A 26,247-nucleotide genomic window follows, 5' to 3' on the forward strand; every position below is an offset into this window, starting at 1 on the left:
GTCCCTTGAGCATCAAACAAATGTAGCGCCTCTCTAGTGTGTTTTACTATGATGAGAGGTTGCTAACCTGAGCTCTTTCCCTATTAAGTATTGAGCTGGGGTTTCTCTAATGAACTTGATCCAGTAAATGTATATGATTTTAAAGCACTGTAGCTTTTAACCCAGTATCTAAACACTTTACTCTTTAAACAGTTTCCAATTAAAATTGCTCTTATCCTTAGTGAACTTAAAATATTCAAGTCAGCAACCTCAACTGTTATCATAACAAATAGTCAATTATTTACTCAGTTACACATCTTCTTCCGTTTTTCAAATGAAACATGTTTTCACCTGAACATTAACTTTATGGTGCCTAAAGAAAAGAAAATAGCCGGCAATAAATTAAACACAGTTAAATACCCAGGTCAAAAGATGCAGGCCTGGTGCGTTGTAGCCGAAAACACAATGGCTGCTTCACCACAAGGGCCAAAACAAAGAAATGGTACCTTAACACACGCAGGATGTAGGCTGGCAGAAGCAGGAGGAAAGGTGATGACACTTTGGCACTCAGCTCCTTCGACGGCAACTCCACACACACTTCACCATAGAGGTCACTGCTCGTTAGCGCGTTAGCAAGGTCATGCACAGCATCACTAGCTACTAGGTTAGCAGTTAGCTTAACTTTGTTCTTCTTCTTCTTCTCGGCTTGAGTAATACACACAAACTCACGGAAAAGTCACCATAAAAACTGGTGACAGACTTTAATTAAACAGTTAATTTCACCTGGCAGCTACACTGCAGCTTCTCCCGTGGTCTCTCTCTCTCTCTCTCTCTCTCTCTCTCTCTCCCTCTCCCTTTCAAAATAAAATCAAATCACAACTCGTGGCTATTTCTTCCTCTTCTTCAACATGTTAAACATTTGTAATGAGCAAATTAACATATTAAATACAACATTTCAATAACCATTACCCAATATTAATTAATACATTATGTATTGTATTGATGATGAACTTAAACTCTTTTTTAATCTAAAATTATGTACATTAGGCAATTCAATGATTTATTCCAACTTATATCATTTTATTTTCTGAATGAATTTCCACCGGGATTGGACTGATGTTTTTCCAAGCTGAGAACCTTTGTGTCCAAACCAGAATTAGAGATGAGAACTTGCGCTTTTATTTCTTCCCACTTCGACTACTGCAAACAGCCTTTTTATGTGTCTAAGCCACAATGATCTTCACTGCCTGCAGGTTGTACAGAATTCTGCTTCTAGACGTTTAACCCACACCAGTAAACACATCACACCCTTTTTAGCAGAATTACATTGGCTCCCAGTTCATCTCAGGATTTGTTTCAAAATATTAGAGCATTAAATAGTCATGCCGCTGGTTACATTTCTGATCTGCTGCAATTGTGTAATCCTGCACGTTCTCTCAGATCCTCTAATCAATGCTTGGTCCTTCCCCACACCCTCAAAACGAGAGGGGATCGAGCCTTTCAAGCAGTGGCCCCCAGACTATGGTATGAGTTGCTACTGTATCTGTGCACTTAAAATTCTGTGGAGTCTTTCAAATGCAACTTAAAACTCTTAGTTAGGTGTGGGTTTTTACAGCAATGTGTTTTTATCTTCTCATGTCTGTGCTTGTAGCTGTGAGTGTTGTATTTGCTGTGTATTATGTATTATGTAAAGATGAGCTCTGAACTCAGCACCTTCAGGACCGCAATTGGTGGACAGCTCCTCACAGTGGAAGATCTCTCACGGGCAGAAAGGTCAGTCATCACCTATGTTCAGAGACAATCACTCCCAGGTGAAAAGCCCTGGAAACAGCGCCATTCCGAGTGTCGGTTTTTATAGCCAACAACAGAACATGAGCCGTTGATGCAGCTCTGGAGCAGGAGGAGGAGGAGGAGCTGCTGTTGAGGGAGTGTTCAGACGTGCTGGTTACGTAACGAGCAGGCACTTCTGAGATCCGTTTGTGAGAGCTCAGGAAAAACAATGTTTGTTGTGAAACTTTAAGGACTCATGGACAAGGAAATGATGCAAATACACACCCAAAAGCAACGTAAATACAAGTTTCATTAAGAACTTCTTCATAATTTCAACTTTAAAACAAGCTAAGGTTTACAATCATCAAATTAATCAGTCAGCAAGTTTTAATGGTGTTGGCGTCAACATCAGTTTATTTATGCATAGAATGAGTGTGTCCCGACCCTTCAAGATAGCCTACATGTCTTCCAGCTGCATCCTTGCTCCGGTACAAGGTTTTAATTCTTTCCCTCCCTCTGACTGTTTGTCTCGACATCTTTAAACACCAGGTTTGATGCCGTGTATGTCCTCAAGCTTTTCTCACACGTTACAGAGCACAGACAAACTGCAGATGGCCTGGACCTCCACTCATACAGAGTGTTCTACCTCACAGCCTCATAAATACCTGTGGCCGAGTCCAGCTGCAGCAGTACAAACACACCGAAGGCCTGCATTCCTCTGCACCCTGTGGCTGCCTGTCTGCTTAGTATCAGCAGTATTCTGACACAGCCTCAGTCGTGCTGCTGCTGTGAGGGTTGGGCTGACCAATCCATGCCAAGGCCATGGACCATACAGTGACTCACAAGTTATTATATCATCAAATAAGATTGTGGGTCCTGAATGAATCACACATTGGGGAGTTTATCTTCTCAATGGCCAGCACACAGAGAATGTGGCCACAATGCACATTGTTAGTGCATATGTTCCACATCAAACGTTGCAGAAAAGTTTTTTTGTTCACGCACATAATACGAAAAAATATGAAAACATATAGAAAAACACAGATTAACTGTAAAGCTCTCTCCTTATATTGCCATATTTGGATATCCAGAGGATTATAATAGATACAACTCTATGCAATTAGATATTATTGCTTTCACTTCTCTATTGGCAAGGCGACATCCCAATGGCTCTGGGACGCTGAAGATGATTTATGTCACATTGAATAATGCAAGTGATGAGAAGCTCACCCACATGCTACTCATGTTTTGAATTGACTTTGTATGCAGTGGCATTCTAATAGAATAGGCAAAGCAGAAAACAGCCAAATATGTCCCATAGCAGCACAGCGTTTGTTATGTAGTGTATTCACTTGGATGAACACATTAACTCGGCTAAGTTTTGTCTTGAATGTCTTAAAGATGTACATTTCATTGTATTGATAAGCAAATAGAAGATCTCTCAGGGGAGAGTTATTTTGGGGTTTAGATGCATCACCTATGACAGTTTACAACAGGTTCACAGCAGAGGTCTACAGGTCAGGCCTGGACACTGCCTTGTTTGGGCTCTGGTCAGCACAGAGAATGTATACATATATAGTTTAGTAACTAGGTTTGTTTTTCAGGGACGAGGCACCTGGGCAATGGGAGACTTTGGTCTTCTCTGTCTAACACCAGGTGGCTTATATTTTAAGATAAGAATACCTAAAATGGTCAAATGTGAGGTATAGGAGGATGTCACAGAACCTTTAAAGCATGGCCCTGCTCTTATGCAGGCAGAATTGTTCGGAGCTTCGGCAGGAACATTCTCCCGAGCTGCTGCAGAAGCTTGGTCTGATGCCTGACTTGTAACCAAATAAAATCCCCTTCCTGTGTCAGCGAGGTTTCTTTCTACACCATCAACTCATCACCTATTGTTCATAAGAAGGAAGGAGGCCTGACTAAAACACGACAGTTACAACCCCCATGATGCTATCATACAGTAGACTGCAATGATCTGCACTTTAACCACGGCAATAGACAGCAATGGTAAGTAAGCCTAGTGCCACTAGCTTGCTTCAGTGTTATTTGGTATAGAGCACCCACTTTCTTGTTTGCCAATGGCACATCCAGCCTGACATTCCTTCTCCTCCTCTTCCCCCCATTCCAACCCACTCTCCTCCCCTCTTTTTTCCTTTTTAACTGCAATGTCAAATTTGGCCAAATGCTGCCCCTTGATGATGAGGGACATTCCAGCCATCTTTCAGATGTCTGTGCTGGTTTGCAGAAATCCAACTCTGGTTGAAAGCAAGGAAAGTGCGCTGAGTTTTTTTTACCGTTATGTTACTGTTGAATCTATAAATCATCATTCACTACCTGGAACATCAAGGACATATTTCTATGCGTTGTTGACCCGAGAGAGGCTTGGATGTGGATGGAAATGTAAGTGGAAGTGGAAATAAACGTGCAGACCCTTTACATGACTCTTCCTTGCCTTAGTGATTGAGGAGTTGAAACAGTACCTATGAGTCGAGCCCAATTGGAACCTGTCTACAGCTAACGACTTTGGGTGGCTTTGGAATTAAGTTTACGTTTGCCACTACAGTTTCTCACGTAATAAATTCATGCATTCACACTCAACCAATGTCATTTCTCATTAATAATCTTTTTATGAAACTAAGTAAATCAGCTTCCTGCTCACACCAGCACATGCATGTCTAGTCTAGCTAATCTGTCACATACGTCAGTGTGGACGCAAAGTGCTTCTCATATGGAGCTGAAATTCTCATCTGGACGAAGAATGAACTTCTCATGTTGTAGTGTGGCTGTAAGTCGACCACAGTCCCCACCCTTTAGCCTTCAAAGACTTACAAATGTGATGTGAAGTGGTGCTCTTCTGGCTGTCAAAACAGAGACCACTTTAAGACCTGCACAGGCGTGAGGATGTGTTTTTCAACGTTTTTCTTCACAACCACCAGAAATAGCAACATTGAAATATGCCAATTCTGATATGTTCGTTTACTCAAAACGGACGGAGCAACATAACGCAGACAAGGTAGCGTTTTTATATGATATACCATGTTTGTAGTCGAGCAGTGATATGCAAAATGATGCTGGCAAACGTCTGCACGTCCGGACGTTCTTTAATCTACTGTATCTGTCTCTTATGGGTTGGGCTAATCCAAAATACTGAAAACAAGGGGGGTGTTCTCTGAAGACACACTGTTACCTGTGAAACCACACTTGGTACATTCCTCCAGATGAAATCAAATTAACCACAAACTGCATGAAATTAACACGGCAAAAAGTCGACCAATCAGAGTCGAAGCAGAACGAATCGATCGAGTCGACCAGTCGACCCGGGACAGTACAGCCCCAGAAACAACTGCACAGCTCTGAAGAAGAAAATGTTTTTGACAGAACTCCCTGAAAGCAGTGGGATGTGAGCGGTAAGTCACACCTCCCATCATGACCCAATTGTGATGCTTTGAAAAAGATTTCAAAGATTTCACAGTCGAGTGGATGACAGTTAGATAGCTGATGTGTCCAGGGGAGGAAGTGGGGTAAAAAGGAGACAAAAGGTGAAACAATGTCGAAAAGATGTTGGCAAGCGATGTGAGAAATGCAAAAAGGCAATGTGCATTGTGAAAGAAAGGGAGCAGAAAAGGCACTGATGGGATAGATGAAAAGACAAAAGAGAGCTTTTGGGGGAAGAAACAGATGCAGATATAGTGAAGGAGTCTGTCTGTTTGTATAGTAGATCAAAAACACATGTATGTGCCTGAGGTGAGGACACCGCAATGCTGCATACATGTGAGGAATGAGTGCTGCACACTTCTTTGATTTCTCCCTCCAACTTTCGTCCGCCTGCAAAAACCTTTGACATGTGTCCTCGACACGTTGTCTTTCACCTGTCGCACAAAGCAAAATACAAAAATACACACTTTTGCACAGAGGTCGTCTTCCCTCTGGCTCCGCCTGCAAACACAACAATACTTGGTTTTGTGTTGCCATGACAAGAAGCTCTCGGGAGAAACCTATGCAGGCAGAGAAGTCATGGGAAGAGGGCAGCAGTGAAACCGGATGCACAGGATGCACTGGAACAAAGTGCATCTACCATCTACCATGCACTGTAGTTTCTCTGCTCCAAGTTCTTATATTGATATATATCTGAGTCACTATTGATCACGTTTGTCAAATAAAAAGTCAAAAGAAGAAGTGGTGTTAGACTCCGGGCGTCTGGCATTGAATTTGAACATGTTTAATATTATTTACATTTCTAATGATTACTGATCCACTTATATGTATAAATTGTGTCTGATAACTTCTCCAGTTTAACGTATGTAGGACAGTTGGAAGAAAAAGAGGGCGGGAAAATGAAAAGAGAGGGGTACTTGGAGAAAAGGGGGGGGGGGGGGGGGGGGCGAGACGGCCATGCTATGGGAAAGTGTTTTGAAGAAACCAAATTAAGGGGAAGAAAGGATGGACACAAAGGCCTTTGAAAGTATCAGACAGTTCCATTGATATGTGTCTTAAAAGAGATGCAGCTGCTGATGCCAAGAAGGGGGAAAAGGACAGAGAGACGGAGAGAGAGAGAGAGAGAGTCTGAGCAAGGGAAGGAAGGAGATCAAGGGAAAGATAGAGTAAAATAAAAAGGAAGAGGGCAGACAACACACAAATCTCAAAGAAGGACGAGAAGAACGAAAGAAAGCAGTCGAGTCCTAAGCAGCTCGGTTCATGATCGATGTAATGAGTACAAATAAAAGCATCATTGTACAATGTGGGCAGCACATCCATTTGAAGCTGTCTTCAAAGGTATGCACTTGTGACAAATGAGGTGTGTGTGTGTGTGTGTGTGTGTGTGTGGGAAACACTGAGAAACAACAGTCATCCTTCATTTTTAAATCTATGTGTGACCAAAGACACTTGTGAGGATATAATCATTTAAATATTTTAGTCTAGTCTTAGTTAGAGTCAGTGTTTGTGGTCATATCCTTGTTCAGAGACACGCTGAGTGAACATCATCTCATTTAATGAATTAATGAATTGTAATCTCTCCAATTCACTTGACTGAAAGAATGTGGAAATAACAAATTCCATTTCTTTTGATGCCAACGCAAAAAGGGCATCATGCCTTTTCTTAAGTCTCATGTTTCAGTCTCTTTGATGCAGGTCAGACTCCCTCCTTCACTCTCTCTCTCTCTCTCCCTCCCTCCCTCCTTCATTCTCTCTTTCTCCCTCCTTCACTCTCTCTCTCTCTCTCTCTCTCTCTCTCTGTCTCTCTCCCTCCTTCATTCTCTCTCTCTCCAGTCTTTGTGTTGCCCTCAGAATTCCCAGTGACCCCTCATACTCTGCCTCTCTTCCTCTCACACACACACACACACATATTTGCAGACAACTGCACACACATATCCTTCTTTCCTGGGGGACGTGTATGACTGCAGCATGAAATCAATTTCAGAGTCTGCATACTCCCACCACCCTGTTCTGGCACTGGTTTTCTCTCACCATGAAGTGAGAGCGTTGCTGTGCCAGCCTGAGGACAAAATCACTTTACTTTCTACCTAATGGCCCAGTCCCCATCCCAGACTCCTTAAGTTCTGTGCCATCATTGTAACCCAGACCTCCTTCTTTGACATCACCGACGGTTCAAAGTGGCTCTGAAGGCTCTCGTCTTTTTGCAAATCCAAACTTTGACCTATGTAGATCACATGAGTGCATTTTAAAGGCGTGGTTGACGTGTCGCTGTATGGGGTACTGACACATAATAACAGCAGAACTGAAAACATCTAATCTAAAACACCTAATAAACCCTACACCTGCACCAGGACCATGACTCAAGCTGGTCCTGGGTGCAGGGGGTGGGGCATGCACAGTGCATTTCGTTTACGTCCGTCCGTGCCTCATACAACCACACTTCAAAAACCCCAAACTACCCCTTGAAGTATGAAAAATCATCCATTGTGACTGAAAAGAATTCAAAGACTTTGATCATCAGAATAAATTGATTGTGTGCCCATTAAACACAGATTTTATCCTTGTGTTTCTGTCTGCCAGCATGATTCTTTCCTAATACGCACTGACAGGGTTTTCATCATCTGAGAAGGTGGGGACGACGGAGCGCTGGAGGCAACTGAGAGAAGGAGGGAATTCTCCTCCACTTTCTCCCAGTGGCGGTGCATATAGAGTAGCCTCAGCCAGGGCCACCAAGGCCCCCTTTGTGCCCGTTATCACCAAGTGATGAGTGATGGCACAGCGGCCTCCCGCTCTCAGGAGAGGGAATAGGGTTGGGAGGGGAGGAGGAAGGGGCGAAGAGGAGAAGGTGCAGGAGAAGAGTAGACTGGAATGTTCCCAGGAAAAAGAACGGTAAGGAAAATAAAGGGCAGTTGTATCATCTGCAACTGTCTAACAGGTGCACCTCAGGAGAAACGTGCTCAGTAGTGAGTAAACTCAAGCCCATCCCAGCTGTCATAGGGCGCGAGAGGCAGAATACAGGTCAGACCAATAATCATTCACACCTATGGTCAGTTTGGTGACTGCATGCTTTTGGCCAGAGAGAACCCACACACACACACACAAAAGGAGAGCATGCACCCTTCACACAGAAGGACCTCAATCCAACTGGTATTCAAGCCGGTGAATAAACGTGAAGAAACTGAATAAAGAGACTGGTGACTCCAGTTTAACACGCTTGCTCCTCACTTATACACACTTACACACACTTACACACACTTACACAAGCACACAATGATGGACTAACGTCTCGACAATGAGACACATTATGAGTCACCGCCGATGGATTTAGGGAACTTCCCAGACGAGGTAAGAGGTGAGAGTTCAGATTTTGGCCCCCACCTTTTCACCTTATCTTTCCTTTCTCAGCCTTCTCCCACGCTCCTTCCATCCCATCGCCGTTTCCCTATCTCTGTCACACACACACACACACACACACACACACACACACACACACACACATTCCTAGCCTTCCCAGCTGCCTGAGCACCTGTGTCGGTAGCTGTCATCACCATGGTAACTGGCATACAGCTGGCTCTGTCACTATCACCTGGCTCATCTGCCTTTTCAGAGAGACAGAGCAAGAGGAGGAGACAGAAAAAGAGGGATAGAGAAAGAAAGAAGAATTCTTTGATTTGATTTATTTTATAATCAGTCTGGCACAAATGACGGTTTAAAACTATTAAACCAAGGGAGAGATTCCATTAAAAGTCCATAGAAGATGAATGAAAGTGTTATTCGTGACTGAGCACAAGTCTGTAGAAACCAGAAAAATACAGACCCTGACTGAGTCCTCTGAACCCTGACCTCTGACCTTGTTTTTCCTGCTGACCCAGTTAGCTATAGTTGACCTAAAGGTGTGTATCTGCTATTTATGAGCAGAATAATGTGGTCCGTGGATAAATAGAGAGAGGGAGAAGTGTTCTCCCGGGCCCTGGAACCATGTCTGCGTCAGCCCGGAACATTGAGCAAACAGATGCTGCAGTGACTCTGTCTGCAGCCCTCACCTGTGTCCAGAGTGAAGCGTGCCAGATACCTGTTCGGAGCTATGGCCCCGTGCACGATCCTCCACTGGAGGTCACCCACCTGTTTTTCAATGGAGGCTTTGTACAGGGACGGCCAACTTCACGCTGATGTTGTACATTGTTTTCCTTCCTAAAGACTCAAAGTCCCCGAACTGTGGATCCTGAAAGTGTCTCACAGCAGGAGACACGAGCAGAGGAGGAAATACATACTCACACTGGTCATCCCTTTGGTCAGACAGAGCGTGATTTTCAGCAAACTCTCTGAGGGCAGGGGGCAGAGATGCCCAAACCTCCACCAGGAGCCGCTCCAGGAGCCTGCTTAACCTGAATCCAGCCGAGGGGCAGTTGTCTTCAGAGGGTGACCCATCGTGACACAGCCTTCCTCCTTCAGCTTGGATTTTATTGTGATAAATGACAGTGGTTGAGATTGTTTTGACCACGAGAAGTGCTTCTTTAAAATAGACACTTAACCCCACGCTGCTCCTGACAGCTGTGCCGGCTGTGTGTGAGTGGATATGAAGGATGTGTGAATAAGTGTGAATGGGTGAATTTGAGTTTGAATGCAGACCCAAAGGCAGAAAACTGCTGCTGAATGTGCACGAACAGTAAGTTATTGTATGTTATTATATGAGAAACCATCATGCTAACATGATAGACATAACCAAAGAAAATGAAGGCAATTCAGAGGTGACTTTATCAGGCCTATAGTGAGCGTTAGCTGGTAGATCTGTGTTTGCTCTCAACTTTGTCCACTGCATAATGAGTGCAAAGGAGGAGAAATGTGGGGATTAAAAATGGATTAGCACAAACATTCTACAAGCATTGCCTTCAGAATGCAAAGAAAACCTGCATGGGCAGTGTAGCATCTGTTTTTCTAAAACCTTCAGAAATCACATTCAATCAGCAGTTACTTTAATGTGATACATACACTGTAGGATCAGCAGCCAGCATTCTTGATATATACTCATTCAGAGAGAGATTTTTTCATTTGTCATTTGGGTTTAAATAAAATTTAAAAAATAGCACATGCAGTTAAAAAGTTACAAGAGAGAGTTGATATTAATTAAAACAAAATACACATTTTAAATGACAGCAAGACTCTAGGTCATATAAAACCTGAACTGTAACCAAAGTCCGGCCCAGAATTTCACTAAAAACACTGCCACTGCTTCCAGCCCATCTCTGTTTTCCAGTCTGTTTTTTGGCTTCACTAGAAAGGTAAATTAAAAGTTGCCACTTTTCTTGTAGCCCCAAAACCTTAACAGCAAAAACCAAGTGAAAAACTGTGTTTGAATGACGTGGGAGCCAATGGGAGCTGAGCTCCCATAAAACCTGTACATCTGTGGGGGTCGTTACCCAACCGCATAACCAAAAACCAAGGGTGTAGGTTTGTGGGAGTCCACCTCAATATTTGGAGAAAGCCAGAGTGTTAATATTAGAGACAGGGAAATGTGTACGTGTTCGTGAAAATGCTTTGAGCGAGCGGATTTTACGAGATTTTACAATCAGTGAACGCATCACAGTCGAGCAGATGAGAGAGAGAGTGCATGTGACAACACAGCATGTTTTTAAGGCCGAACCTAAAGCACACAGGCTAAACTTAGGCCTTCCCCTTTCTCTCTGGCCTGCACTAATTAAAAACACATGTCATTTTGTCCATGTTTAATTGTTTTCTCTTTTGTGCCACCAAAAAAAGGGGGCAAATCAGCCGGCTTTTTGCCAAAAAAAACCCCACGATTTTGATTATTATTATTTTTATTATTTTATTCACAAAAAACCCACGGTTTTGATTATTATTATTTTTATTCTTTTAATCACAAAAAAACACGATTTTGATTATTATTATTTTTATTATTTTAATCACAAAAAAACACGATTTTGATTATTATTATTTTTATTCTTTTAATCACAAAAAAACACGATTTTGATTATTATTATTTTTATTATTTTAATCACAAAAAACCCACGGTTTTGATTATTATTATTTTTTATTATTTTAATCACAAAATAAACTCGATTTTGATTATTATTATTTTTATTATTTTAATCACAAAAAAACACGATTTTGATTATTATTATTTTTATTATTTTAATCACAAAAAAACACGATTTTGATTATTATTATTTTTATTATTTTAATCACAAAAAACCCACGGTTTTGATTATTATTATTTTTATTATTTTAATCACAAAAAACACGATTTTGATTATTATTTTTTATTATTTTAATCACAAAAAACACGATTTTGATTATTATTATTTTTATTATTTTAATCACAAAAAACACGATTTTGATTATTATTTTGTATTATTTTAATCACAAAAAACACGATTTTGATTATTATTATTATTATTATTATTATTATTATTATTATTATTATTATTATTAATAATAATAACAGAACTACCCCCATGAGAGCAGCATGGGAGGCAGAGCCATCAGTTACCAGGCTCCTCTCCTGTGGAACCAGCTCCCAGTGTGGGTTTGGTAGGTGGACACTCTCTCTGTATTTAAAGTTAGACTTAAAAAACCTTCCTTTTTGATTTATGTACTACAGTACATACAGCTACAAGGATGTAGCTGTAAAGACGAAAGTTCACCTATTCTCTATTTAAAATTAAATAAAATTGACGTGACTTATTCCATCCTTTTTCCACTGGAATAAAAACTGGCAGACCGCTGCAGTGTTCACCAACAGTGAGGGCTTCTCCCTCAATGCCAATATTTACATTTACATTTACACATATGCATTTAGCAGACGCTTTTATCCAAAGTGACTGAATTACCCAGGTGACCCAGTTACCCAGTTGGCAGGTGAGTCCCTCAACTTCATAGTGGTTGGTTTTCCAGGCAGGTTCTGAGGCCCCCACCTCAGTGCCCACAGGTGTTGCAGGCTCAGATCACCCTTCACTGGACAGGATTTCACCATATGTCCTTTCCTTTAAAAGGTAGAAAATTTAAAACTTATGGAGACATCATCCCATGCCAGGTCTCTGCTGAGAAAATCATCAGTAATAAAGGGAGGGACATTGGACAGGACGACCTTGGTGGCAGGTTGCTGTGTCCAACCTTCTGCCCCACAGCCAGACTGATGTCCTCCGCGCTGCAGTGATCTGAATGCCTTGTCTGAGGGTTAGTATTTTTAAAACCCCCCGCTGTGCATGCTGTCTGCCATGCCACAGGCACAATGTTGGGGAGAGAAATGGAAAAAAGAAACCTGAAGAAAGATTCAAAGACAGGGAGAGAAAGAGACAGAAAGCACCCACAAGGTGAGCCAGATTCCGTCAGATCACATTTGGAGAAAATCGAATGCTGCAACATTGGAACATGTACTCTGTGTCCTGTGTGTGCTGCTGCTGCTGCTGCTGCTGCTGCTGCTGCTGCTGCTGCTGCTGCTGCTGCTGCTGCTGCTGATGCTGCTGCTGCTGATGCTGCTGCTGCTGCTGCTGCTGATGGATGCAACAGTACACAAGCTGCACCATGAGTCAGCTACTATTTCTGGAAACATCTTTTGACAACTTTTCCAGCTGGTTTGCTCTCTCCATTGTTTTCTTCCTCGTTTCGTTGAAGTTTAATAGTCTGTAATAGTTACCAAGTATCATTAAAGCCAAACGGAGCCATGGGCCAAACATTTGTTGTCATTGTTTTATTGGCTTCCAGGAAGCAGGGTTGTTGTTGTTCGGTGTAATCTTGGCAAGCCTAAGCCATGCTCAATCAAAGCAGCTGCTTTCTCATGGTAGTAAAGTCAATCACTTCCTCCTCCTTCTGAGAGCCTGAGGAGACTGGAGGTGTCTCCATTTGTCCTAACATATTGACAGTACCTCCTCCTCTCTCTCTCTCTCTCTCTCTCTCTCTCTCTCCCTCTCTCCCTCTCACACACAGACATCTTCAGACATTTTCTCTCAATGAAACAATTCATGTTTTCATCACATTAAGTCATTTCAGTAAGCAGGTTTCTTCAGCGTGCTGTTGGTATTTTATTGGTATATTGGTTTTGACCAAGGATGGTTAAGCTTGACCACACTGCCCTCTTCAGGGAACAGTTGGCTGTTGCAAGTGAACAAAAAGAGGAAAGGTCAGTGCAGTGGGCCAGATGTGAGTGTTTGGTCACTTTCATTTCCATGTGACATTCCAGAAAGGTACACGGAAGTAAGCGTGTGTGCGTGTGTGTGTGTTACTGTCCCCACTTGTATCAATTCAAATACTTGTATTGTCAAAAGCAAGTCTTTGTTCCAAAGCATTGTTACGAAGGGTTCTGAAATTGAAATGACAAACAAATGTGGTGCATCTTCGACCAAACACATTTCAAACTAAAGAGACCAATGGAAACACAGATCCAGTGTGATTCATAGTACACAATCGTATATTACAGCAAATAAACATCCTGCGAGTGGTATTTTCCAGTAAGTTGTCAGAGAGAAAAACAAGCGTGAGTTATGCTCATAATAATCCCTCTGTGTAACTCGAGTGACTGTTATTGTGGCAAGGCAAGGCAGCTTTGTTTGTAGAGCGCATTTCACACACGGGGACGATCCACTTTTCTATGTTGATAAGAGCTTTAATATGAGAAAAAAATAACGGGACAAAAAGAAATCAAGGGACATTTAGAATAGATAAAAATGTGCCATTCATTCCGATGAATCGTGAGTTAACTATGACATTAATGCGATTAATCGTGATTCAATATTTGAATGGTTTGACAGCACTAGTTGTGTGGCCTCTGCTTTGAGCAAAGACGTTCTACGGCTGCTATCAAATCTGTAAAAAGTCACCAAATATTGAGTTTTCTCATCATTCAGGAAAAACAAAATGAAAAAAACACATACACACAGAAAAGTGACTATATGTAAAAAAACCTAACAATAACATTTCAAAAACAAAATCATCAACTTATGATATTGTCCAGAGGATGTTTCATCAGGAGGCGTGTAGATCTGACTTTATATAAGAGGGTTAAGCAAATATATTCAGTTACCACTAGAACTTTAATTAAGAGGTGTATCAGTGTTTATCTACTGTATGTTGTAGTTGTTCACGTCCGATTGGTGCAATTTTGGGGTGGATGAGGTGAGTGTGTGTGGGAGTGTGTGTGTTTTGTTCTACAGATGTACGTACACATCTGTTAGGTCATGGGAGAGGAGGCCTGGGAAAAGGTCAAAAGGTCAACCTTGATATCTCCTCAGCTTTTACAGCTTAAGTAAAAACACACTAGTCTGACTCTTTATGCTGCTGAGGAGTGAGGGGGGAGGATGTGGGTGTGTCTGTAATGTCTCGGCCTGACATGGCACGGTTGCATCTTCACTACAGAAAAAGTACCTCCATTATTCATATGTACAGGATGTGCGGTCTCAGTACTGTGTTGTGCTCCAGATCCAGACTGAAACTCATTAAAAACCTTGTTTTGCACCAAGCATACATTTGTTGATAAACAACTCTTTCAATGATCTTTTCCCAGAAATGGAAATGGTAGGCTTGATATGGGCCTGTAGTGACTTACGCTAAAGAGGTTTAATTACTGCAGTTTTCAAGGCCTGGGGAGAATTGTTTACTCCCTGCAGTACATCTGAAGCTGTGCAGTTAAAAGTATTTTTAAGAAATTCGTAGGCAGATTATCAAGGCAGCATGTTGTGGGTTTTTAACTGTTTAAAAGATTCAATGGGTACTAATTACTAATGTAGAGTTTCCATGTGTTTGACTCTGAAAAATGCAAAGTTGATATTCTAACTTTTGCACTAGCCTAAATATACATAACATTTCAGTTAATGTTGTTGTGTTTGAGTTAATGTTGTTGTGTTTTCCTATTTGTGTTGGTGATTTGCACTTCAGGGCCACCGTAAGAGTGCTATCCAGTTGTTATAACACATCCATGAGGGGGATTAGATTTGGTCGTACGGGATTAAACAGTGCACTATTCATAATCAATAAACAGTTCTAACTCAATGTCATAAATGTCTTTAAACCACAGAGTTGATTGAGAGGACACAGGTTGGGATGTAACGTGTATGACTTGTACGTTTTTCACTACTTTTTGTATAAATGTATTTTGCAGTAGTATATAGTAGAATTATATATATATATATATATATATATATATATATATATATATATATATATATATATATATAGTAGAATTGCTCACGTTTACATCCACACTCCATACCAGATGGTGGCGGTAATGCGCAGAATCGTTATTGCCAACCGCCATAGAACCTCAAAGAAGAAGAAGAAGAAGAAGAAGCAGAAGAAATACACTGCGCAAGTGCGCATGCTTGAGATTGTGTGACTGCGGGTTCTTGTGTCAGCTGATGTGCAGGTAAGAACACTGTCCGTTCATATATATCTCCGTTCAAACATCTCCACATGGATAAACTGGAGGACCTGTGGACAACTGTGGCCGTAATGGTTGTTAACACTCATGTTAGCCGCCGCCTGCTGCTGCTGCTGCTCCTACAACAGCACCGTTCGCTGACATGTAGCTGGGTTGTGTTGTATGTGTGCCGTCATTGCTCTGTGTCTTGTCTTGTGTGTTATATTATATTAGTTGTGTTGTGTTGTGTTGTGTTGTGTTGTGTTGTGTTGTGTTGTGTTTGGCTTCTGTTCGCACTGGCGGGAACAACTCGCGGCGAGCTAACGCTACATTCGCTAGCGAGTGTATTAGATTAATCCCGTGGTCCGTGAGCAGTGCACTGGCTCCCTCTAACGTGTTGTTGCTCCGTCCACTGAACATACAGTTTGACAAGCTTTTCTTCCATTTGTTTGTGTTTTTATTGTGTATTTAGTGTTTATCATGTATGATAACGAGCCTTTTGAATGTAGCAGTTCGCAAGTGTGTTTACGTGTGTTCCAGTACACACGTAACAGTATATTATAAATGTTTGGAAAAGACAAATAAAAACTACATTGAAGGTGAATAACAATATGCTTCCAGGTAGATCTACTTGTGTGTACATTAGCACCTGCTAATATTGAATTGCTGTATTACCTAACATTAGCTGCTTCCTGTCTTTTCTTTGCTCAATCTCCTGTGTATATACATCTACAGTACATATACTGCATAACATCACTAATATTTAGTGATTGTGAAATAAGAGCTAAGTTAGTTTGAGTGTACTGTGTGTGTGTGTGTGTGTAATACAATTGACTGCACACCTGACTAACAATACAACACAATTGTAGTGTTGTGTATTTAAGACATTGTAAAGAATGGTATTCACCTGATGTTTAAAATGTAGGAGTGTTACTGTTTTGCCTCTGAAGAACCTACAGTATTAGAAAAGTAGAAAAGTAGTCTTCGTGTAAAGTCAGCATAAATACATCCAGTGTTGCACGCAGTCTTCATGTGACATGCAGTTGTGTAATCATTTAATGAGTGTGTTTATTGTGTCTGAAAAGTGTTTCTCTGTGGATAAGCACCCACAGTTTTTCAATTATATTGATAGTGAAGCATTACAATTTCTGTTGTAAAAGTAGTATTTGCTTGACCACTACAAATTTAAATGAAAATGCCTAACTATCGAAATGAAATCAAATGTTTTCTGCTGTGGGTTTGTATCTCTCATAGGGCGTTACTTGTACTACATTCTGTTTAAGTTGTTCATTTATTAGATTTATTTTCTCTTCAGAAGTTCAGATGTATACATTGCACGATGTGTCCCTTTTCCATCTGAAGATCATAAATCTAATAAAAAAAGTTAATGTTTTTTACAGTACAGATTTTCTATTCCCATTCTTTGTTGCATTATCCTTAACTAATAAACTTGTGTGGTCAGGTGCTAGCAATGAACATGAGTTGTTAAGCACTTAGAAATAACCAATGGCAGACATTTGTACATTCAAACGATTTTAGAACATATTATTCTTTTTTTAAACGTTGCTCAGTTGACAAATACATTTGTTATGCTGTGATGATGATGCTGATGTGAATGTTTTGTCTATGATCATAAACTTTGTTCTCATTGTGTTTTTCAGTGAACGGCATGGGCAGATGAGACCGATCGTCTGGTGATCTGCTGTGTGGAGGACAGAAGGTTGTTTTTTGTTTTTTTCATTAAACCACCAGCGCAGTTCTCCTCCTCTTCTTACTCTAGCAGTCCATCTAGCATCATGGCTGAAGAGGACTATGGCACGTTTGTGGACTGGGCCCAGATGGGGGATCTGGCTAAGGCTAGTGGGCCCAGCAAGGTAGACTGCCAAGACCTGAAGGAGTTCAAGGCCATGGCTCGGCAAGGTTACTGGGCCAAAAACCACAAACTACGGGCACAAGTCTACCAGCAGCTTATCAAAGACATTCCCTGCCGTACAGTTACCCCAGATGCAGAAGTATACCTTGACATTATGGGAAAGGCAGCCACTAAGAAACCCTCTTCCCACATCCCCCTGCCAGAGTTTGTGAATGGAATTCCTGTGCCAGGGTACTGCCTGAAAGCTGAGGCGATAGCCTCGGCCCATCAGATTATCAACTGCCTCGCTGGACAGTTTCCAGATATCTCCCACTGCCCGTCACTTCCAGCCATTACCTCTTTGCTCCTGCACTTCAGTATAAGTGAAGCTCAGTGTTTTGAGCATGTCAGCCGCATGCTGTCCTGCAATGAGCCCGGCAAGCGACTGCTGGACCAGACTTTCCTGGCCTATGAGTCCAGCTGCATGACCTTTGGTGACCTAGCCAGCAAGTATTGCACAGCCGCCCACAAACTGATCGTGGCTACAGCCCAGGATGTGTCGGACGTCTACTCAGACTGGCAACGCTGGGTGCTTGGTGAGCTGCCTTTCAGCCATGTGGTCAGAGTCTTTGATGTCTACCTAGTGGAGGGTTACAAAGTCCTTTACCGTGTGGCTATAGCCTTGCTCAAGCTCTATTGCAAGCATAAAGTAGGAGTCCAAAAGCTTCCAGGCAACCAGCAAGATTCAAGCAAAGTCCGAGAAGACATCCAGGCTTTTATCAAAGGCATTGCCTCCACCATCACACCTGAGAAGCTGCTAGAGAAAGCCTTCTCCATCCGTCTGTTCAGCCGTAAGGAGATCACTCTGCTGCAGCTCACAAATGAAAAGTCCTTGAAGCAGAAGGGAATCACTGTGAGACAGACGCGGTACAGTCAATATTATGATTTTTATGTAGTATGTAGAAGTGTTTCATTTTTATTTAAAATCTATTGGACCACAGTGACAGTGTCTAATCCATCTCACACCTACCATTATGCACGTATCTAAGAATCTTGATGAATGTACTTCACTATACATCTTTTATTTCACTAGAACTTGATTAAACGTAAGTTCCTAAAATACAAAATTGGAGAAGAAGAATGCAATGTTTTAGTAGGCCGTCTTAGAAGATCATCACAAATCATCACAAATATCAGAGCCTTTGATAGAGATTCATTGTTGAAATAGGTCTGTTTTCCTCATTGATTCTTTTGTGTTTGTAAAATGGTAAATGGTCATCCTTGCATCATGTTCTTGTTTTCTTTTTATTTGGTTTGGGCCTCACTTTTCCATCTGTCGTTGTGCGTCTCATCTGTACTCCACCTCTGTGTTCACTGTCCTGGTTCTTTCGCAGGTCTAGGTGGGTTCTCTTCTCCACATATAGTACTAATGTTGCTGCAGTTGCACTTTGGTTTTCATTCATCATGGCAATATATCACGTTCATTTTAAATGAAATAGTTTTGAATGGTTTATGCACCTCTAGCCCTGTGATTTGCGTCTTATTCTGTACCTCTGCATTTCCTTGTGTCCATATGTTTGGGGCATCCTCAGGCAGAACGTGCAGCTGGCACTTAACCCGGACACCTTTTCCTCTGATATTGTGAGTGCCAAGGAGATGCGGGACATCTGGTCCTGGATCCCTGAGCGTTTTGCCCTGTGTCAACCACAGCTACTCTTCACCACCTCTACCCATGGTTGCAGCATAAACAGGTACATTTGGCTGTCACAGTTATTGCAATAACGCTGTTACCCTGTCTTGTACCCTGCCCATCGCCCTATGTCAGCTGAGATTGGCACAGCACCCCTGGTACCATCCCCCCCCAATAATATTTAATTAATTTTAACAGCCATTAACAAAGCCATTAACTGTTGTCCCCCCAACAATACATACATACATACATGCATGTAAAAGAACCATGATTCCTTTAACTGTTTGTCTTTCCTCCAGATTCTACTCACATTGTGAAGGCTATGAACCTACTCTGCTCCTTATCCGGACCACAGATGGTGATGTGAGTAACACACAAAGACGGCTCTGTCTGTCGTCATTCCTTTTTACATGTTTCATGGTAGCTGGTCTGTATTCATGGAGCACTTTTCTCATTTCGATGGCCACTCAAAGCTGCTTTACACTACAATTTTTGCTATTCGCCCAGCAGTGAGCAATGTGGGCTTAAGTGTATTGCCCAAGGACACATCAGCATTTAGAGCAGAGATGGAGCTGGGAATCAAACCCACGACCTTGAATTTTAGAGACGATTCACGCTACCATCGTCTCCCCCCCATGTTTACATGATAACATGGCTTTTACAGGCATTTGCTGTGAGTGAATTGGTGACAATGTGTGTCACACCCTGAATGGCATGGGTCTAATATTGATGACGATAATTGTTCTTAATGTTATTGATTTGTGAAATGCTCTATTTTCTTCTTCTCTATATGTAAATATGATGGGGAGGAATCCCTTGTCTGTGGCTCTCTCTGAGGTTACTCCCATTTTTTCCCCTGTAAGAATGTTTTTGTAAATGGTCTGTATTAATATAAGACTAATATAACTAGTCTTGGTGACCACTCAAAGCTGCTTCACACTACCGATTTGCCATTGACCCACTCACACTTTCACACAGTGCATCTATGTGCAGCACATTTTCTATCACTCATCTTTCATACCCATTCACAAGCTGCCAGCACAGCTGTCCGGAGCAACATGGGGTTAAGTGTCTTATCCAAGGACACCAGCGGTGCCGGGAATTGAGCCAACAACCTTTGATTTGAAAGACGACTCGTTGTGGGGTTTTCCTTAGCCCTCCGAAGCAAATTGTGTTTGTGATGTTGGGCTTTATAAATAAAATTGAATTGAATCAAGAGTGCACTCTCTCAAAGCCTCAGGCCCTCCATACCTCATACACCTAATGCAAATAGGAAATGGTGAGTATGGATAGATTAATTAATGTCTTTATGATCCCTGAGGAACACTTTGGCTTATAGTAAAAGTCAACACCAATAAACACAATCGGGGGAAAAAAAATAAGACGAATGAAATACAATTAAATACAGTAATGCTAAGAATAATTTTGCTTAACACTCAAATTGTCAAATAAAATGATTAATTATTATTATTAAGTATACCTTTGTCCCCTAATCATGCAAAACATCCTCAAAATCAGATCAATTTAATCTGAAGGGTATTTGTAATTGTGGTTTTTGGACGATACATTGTTGTTTCCAGGTTCCAATCAACATTTTTCAATATTTTTCCAACATTTTATGGAATAACTATTTCAAAATGAATAGTCAGATTAAAGATAATATAATAATATAATTCAAGTAAAACTAAATTACATGTTGTGTCTGTAACACGTCTACATTGTTCCTGACCTTCACTTGTTTTCTTTTAAGCAGAAAAGGTCCGCAGCATTCCTCTGCTTTTCTAAATGGACGTTTGTGCATTGGTGTCAAAGTTCACAGTTTCATTGGTGCCATTGCTGTAAAACAGGTGGAAAGCTGCTGCTTGTATGGGTTTTGAAGTATATTACACAATGAGCAAATCAAACATTTGTTTTGCTACAGGTCTGTGGAGCCTTCCTGTCTACAGACTGGGAGGAGCGGAAGAGAGGAGGCAACAAATTAAGTTTCTTTGGCACCGGGGAATGTTTTGTTTTTAAGGTGAGTTTGCGTTTAGTGTCCTAACTTCAATTCCTTTCAGTATTCGATTCCTTTTTAGCGAATGTGTCAAGGCTACAGCTGTCTAAATATTTACCACCGCGCTTGAGAGAGACCGGGATGGACAGGATTAGACATGAGCAAATTTGAGGGACAGCTCAGACTGAATGAGAGTCAAGGTTGAGATTCTTTGGTCACGTGCAGAGAAGTGATAGTGATTATATTGAACAAGGGATGTTGAAGATGGAGCTGCTGGGCTGGAGGAAAAGAGGAAGACCACAGACGATTGATGGATGTTGTGATGGTGGAGCGTGAGGACAGTTGGTGTAACAGAAGAGGACACAAGGGAGAGGACAGGGCGGAGGCAGAGCTGCTGTGGTGACACCGAGCTAACAGTGGGCTCACGGCACACCCCCCCTGTGGCTGTTAGGGTTAGGATCAAGGTGAGAGAGAGAGCTACAAGCTGTAAGCCAGACTCTAACCCTAAGCCTGAGGGTGCTTTACAAGCACTATGGCACTATAGCCACCAGAGGGTGCCATTTACTGGTCTTTGTATCTGTGTCCATGTCCTCACTTGGGATCTTTATGATCAGCGCCATTTGCAAACACCTACCTTTTTAATCAGTACATTGCTTGTTCTTCCTCTGCTGAAGCTTTCAATGGGTGTATTTGATTTAATTGTGATGATGCAACGTAAAGCAGATATGTGTGTGTGTGTGTGTGTGTGTGTATATATGTGTATATATACATATATATTTACATGTGTGTATTTATGTATATATACATATACACATGTGTGTGTATATGTATGTATGTATGTATGTATGTATGTGTATATATATATATATATATATATATATATATACACACACGTGTGTATATATACATATATGACACACACACTATATTGACATCCATTTATTTGGACAGACTAAACAAAGTCTTATTACTAACCTCCTCCTTTGACATCAAAACCCTTAACTTAACCAGACTGCTGAGTGTTAATGACATATCTACCAGTACTGACATCAGTTCAACACAGTGGTTTTAAAATCTTTTATCTGTAACCAGCCAGTTCAAATACATCACACAAACGTCCTGCTCTCATGAAGGAAATAATAACCAGCCTTCAAGTTTACCCCACAAACAAAATGACACTAAACTGTTTTACTTTGAAAAAACAAAACAAATGTTGCCGTGTGTAGCCCTCACTCACATTTTGATCACATGATGTCAGTGAATGTCTCCCCTTACAGCCTGTGCTTAGTGAACCATCGATATAATATTTTTCCATCATATTTTACGATTTTTTTCACTATTCATTCAACTGATTTTGATGAGTATCAAGTGTTTATCTTTATGTAAAGACATTTGCGATGCTACTTACTTTTACTGTGTAGTTGATGAGGTCTACTCTGCAGTAGCAATCTGTGCTGTGTTTCCCTTGTCAGTTAAAGCCAGAGGTGGAGCGCTATGAGTGGGTGGTGATTCGTCACCCAGAGCTCGCCACCTCCGTCAAGAATCAGCCTCCAGTGGACACTGCGCCCTCTGATGGTCAAAACTCGGACAACAATAGCTTACAACAGCCAGAGAAATGTGCTGGAGAACTGTCGCCCTTTCTCTCTGCTCGCCACTTCAACCTTAACTCCAACAATACTTCCATGTTCATGGCTGGAAACTTTGACTTCATCATAGTAGGTGAGTGAACTACTGTGTAATAACTACAACTAAATAGTTGTGTACTGCACTGTATATACAGACATGAATGCGAATGGAAACGTAAAATAAAAAGTTCTTTACCAAACGGAACCGTTCCACACAAGTAAATGTAAAAAAGGATATGTTTGCTGCTTTGTCTCGCCATGACGCAGCCTTGACTGACAGGAAACTGGAGTTTGTGTTGTAAACCACTGTTTCCCCACACCAAAGTTATCAAGGAAATCTACAGTCTTTCATCATCGCACATGGGAGGGACTTGTTAATCCACTGCTGCTTCCGGTTCAAATGTGTTATTGTATGACTTTGATGTTTTAGTTCAGATATACATCAGTGACAAGAACCTACCGAACAAAGCAGCGGTGCACCAGCCACTCCTGTGTCCCTGCCAGCTGAACACTGATTTTCTCAATGCACATTGGTGCAATAGAGTGGTTATGGCTAAAAACTCAGTACTTGATATAACTACACTTCCCATCACTGTATCACCACATGTGAATGTAACAGTGTTTTTGTTGCAGCCTTTATTCACAATTGTCTGTAACTTGTACACACTCTTGTGTTTGATCAGGGGGCGGTGAAGGCAATGCTCTGTACATCGATGCAGATCTGAACCATGGTCGCACGGGCAGGTGCACCACCTTTGACAATCCACCCCTGTGTGCAGAGAGCTTCCAAGTGTCACTGCTGGAGGTCTGGGGTTTCCAGGACACCATGGCTCCATAATACTGCACAAATAAAGGCACAGTACACTTTGGTGTAGATCCATACAGCAGACATTCGCCCTACAAATGTATATAGGAATTAGTTATTTCTTTATTTTTAATTTAATTCAAAGTACAGCCTGTAAACAATGTGATATTTCTAGTTGTTTTGTGTGTTTGTTTTTTTTAATTTATCCTTTTTGTAGTACAGTGTACCAATTGTTTTTTAATGTGTAGTCATGTGAACTAGGTAATTAAAGCACAACATGTTTAAAGTATCCATGTTCACACTGGGCTACAGTATTTAAACTTTCTGATGTAAATGCTGTATGATGTTCTGTGGTTTAGCTCTGAGCACATGTATCCCGCTGCAGCTCTGACTGCTGATAAACTGCGAGGAAAATGAGTGGAGTTTGTTGTCATGTGATGAAAGGTTGTACTTCAGTGGTACCCTGTTCACTTTTATCCAAGCCCTCTCGTATTGTGCACATCTGCTAAATGAGTCCATGTTGTCCATGGTTGTGTGTGTCAGTGGTGAATTTCATTGTTCCTCTTTTTGCGCAATATGTGAATGTTTTCTTTTGAATGAGTGGTAGTCTCTCTCTTCTGTAAAGTAAATACTAATGTGATTAACATTACAGTCCTTTTAAACGTCGCAACACAAAGGATGTGTTTGTAAAGTAAAGAAGATTGACTCCGCTCGCACATCCTTCACTGCCTTTGTACATTTCTCTGATATCTCTATCTTGTCCTCAACGAGTCCAAAACTGTACATTGTGTATCTGTGTTACTGCAAAATATTAGTAGAGTGACTACAAATGTGTTCTATGTGTGAAAATACAGCAATACTATACATTCAGTAGAGTGACTCTTGTTTGTTTTATTATCTGTTTTCTCTTGCACATCTGTCACATCCCTGTCCCTGCAGAGAGGATTTTATTTCTTCAGTGTGTAGCAGAAATGTGCCACATGCCTTTAAAGGTCAGCTGACCAAAGTGACCATGTGTCCAACCCTTTAATCTTCAACTTTTGTTGACTAATCCATTGAAATATGCAGAAATGACTATTGTATATTCAATACTTTACATTATCACAGTACTATTGTGTTACTAAGTGTAGATGTTTTTTTTACATTGCTCTTTGAAAGAAGAATGTGTCTTAAAAGGTTCAACCTAATATTTAAAGTTAACATTCTCTTCAGCAGATTAAATATAACACATCAAATGTTTATTTTACAAATGTCTCAATAGTTAAAAACAACTGCTGAATGACACACACGCATGTTGAATTGACACTGACTATTTTTGTTTGTGGAAGTTGACAATGATGTGCATGACTGGAAAATATTGTAGCAGATATTAGTCAAATACAGGTTTAAATATATCCGTAAAGCATGGATTTCAGGAAATGCACTATACCAACGATTTGAGAATTTGATTCAATCATTTGAAGACCTCAGACAGGCCGATGTGAGCCACACCGCACACTGTGTGTGCTATAAATCAGTCTCAATGTCAATACATGAGAGATTTTTCATGTAAAACTGTAAAGTTAATTCATTTACAGAAGTAGTGACTCCTATGCACGTGAAAGAAGTATCTCATAAGGAGATTAGGTAGTTCCTTTTTTTTAGTAGTAAGACATTGTCTCTGTTTTGTGAGGACTGTTCTGTTCACATGCTTTTATTTGCACATACTCTTGTGTTAGCTGCTCCTGCGTGTTGATCTGACACATCTGACAAGTCCCAACATTTGTTGTTTTGATTCACAGACTGCATAATGCAGTTTGGTTGTTGGTAAAAGTGAAGGTGCCCCTGCATCGGTCTTTCAGGATGGTTGTTTTTGAGTGCATCCTCCTCAGTATATTGAATGAATCATTTTGTAACGAGAGTCCATCACAGTTCCCTGGTTTTCATATTTGCTCCTGTCTTTCTCTTAAAACTACAAACAAGATGGATGGTGAGTGTTACCTGCAGATTGTGGCTTTCTGTCCTCTGCACTCGAGGCAAATGATCTACTCTGACTTTCTCTTAAATCCTGCTCTGTCATAGGTCAAAGTCTCCTGTTAGTGAGGCCAGAGCAGGTGCAGAAGTGCTGTTCCCCTCTCTCGCTCTCCCTCAGATAACTCGATAAACATTGTGGTCAAAGATTATCATGGAATTATGGATCAACATAGGGCCAACAAAATACTGCACTTCTGTGCCTTGGAGCATCTACCTTATTATTCCACATAGACAACACATACTCTCATGTTACTACATGTACAGAGCCAATAATCCAGGAACATTGTAATCCACGCTCAACAACCCTTAAGAGTCCTGGATCGATACATATTCAGTCAGGAGAGAGAGAGAGAGAAAGTGAAATCATCTCATTCCAAAGATCACCCAGGCTGTGAAATGCTTAATTCATGTTGGCCAGATAATGTGATGCAGGGATAGAAACTGCATGTGAGTGATGAGGCTTTACGGCTACTCGATTCAATTTTAGTTGTATAGTGTCAAATCATAACATACATTATCTCAAGGCACTGTACATAGCAAGGCACAAACCTTACTATATTCTGGAGGGAAGAGAACACCCAGCAGTTCCCACAATACAAGCTCTAAGCATCAGTGGAGAGAAAACGCAAATCCCCTTTAACAGGAATAAATATCTGACGCAACCACCAGACTCAGGGATGTGCAGCATCTGCCTCAGCTGGTTGGAGTGAAAGGAA

The 26,247-nt window shown here is 41.2% G+C and overlaps 1 protein-coding gene across 1 annotated transcript; it reads left to right on the forward strand.

The window, feature by feature from the left end:
• Positions 1-15,462: 15,462 nt before the first annotated feature.
• On the forward strand, positions 15,463-24,388 carry tbc1d24 (TBC1 domain family, member 24). Its single transcript, XM_058620558.1, has 7 exons — positions 15,463-15,559; positions 17,215-18,332; positions 18,998-19,156; positions 19,395-19,458; positions 21,017-21,112; positions 22,561-22,807; positions 23,397-24,388. Exons 2-7 carry the CDS (start codon positions 17,350-17,352, stop codon positions 23,549-23,551), a joined length of 1,704 nt encoding a protein of 567 aa, XP_058476541.1. The 5' UTR covers positions 15,463-15,559; positions 17,215-17,349; the 3' UTR covers positions 23,552-24,388.
• The last annotated feature ends 1,859 nt before the right edge of the window (positions 24,389-26,247 follow it).

The sequence above is a fragment of the Solea solea genome, chromosome 21, assembly GCF_958295425.1.
Source record: "Solea solea chromosome 21, fSolSol10.1, whole genome shotgun sequence".
In the NCBI taxonomy this organism is placed as follows: domain Eukaryota; kingdom Metazoa; phylum Chordata; class Actinopteri; order Pleuronectiformes; family Soleidae; genus Solea; species Solea solea.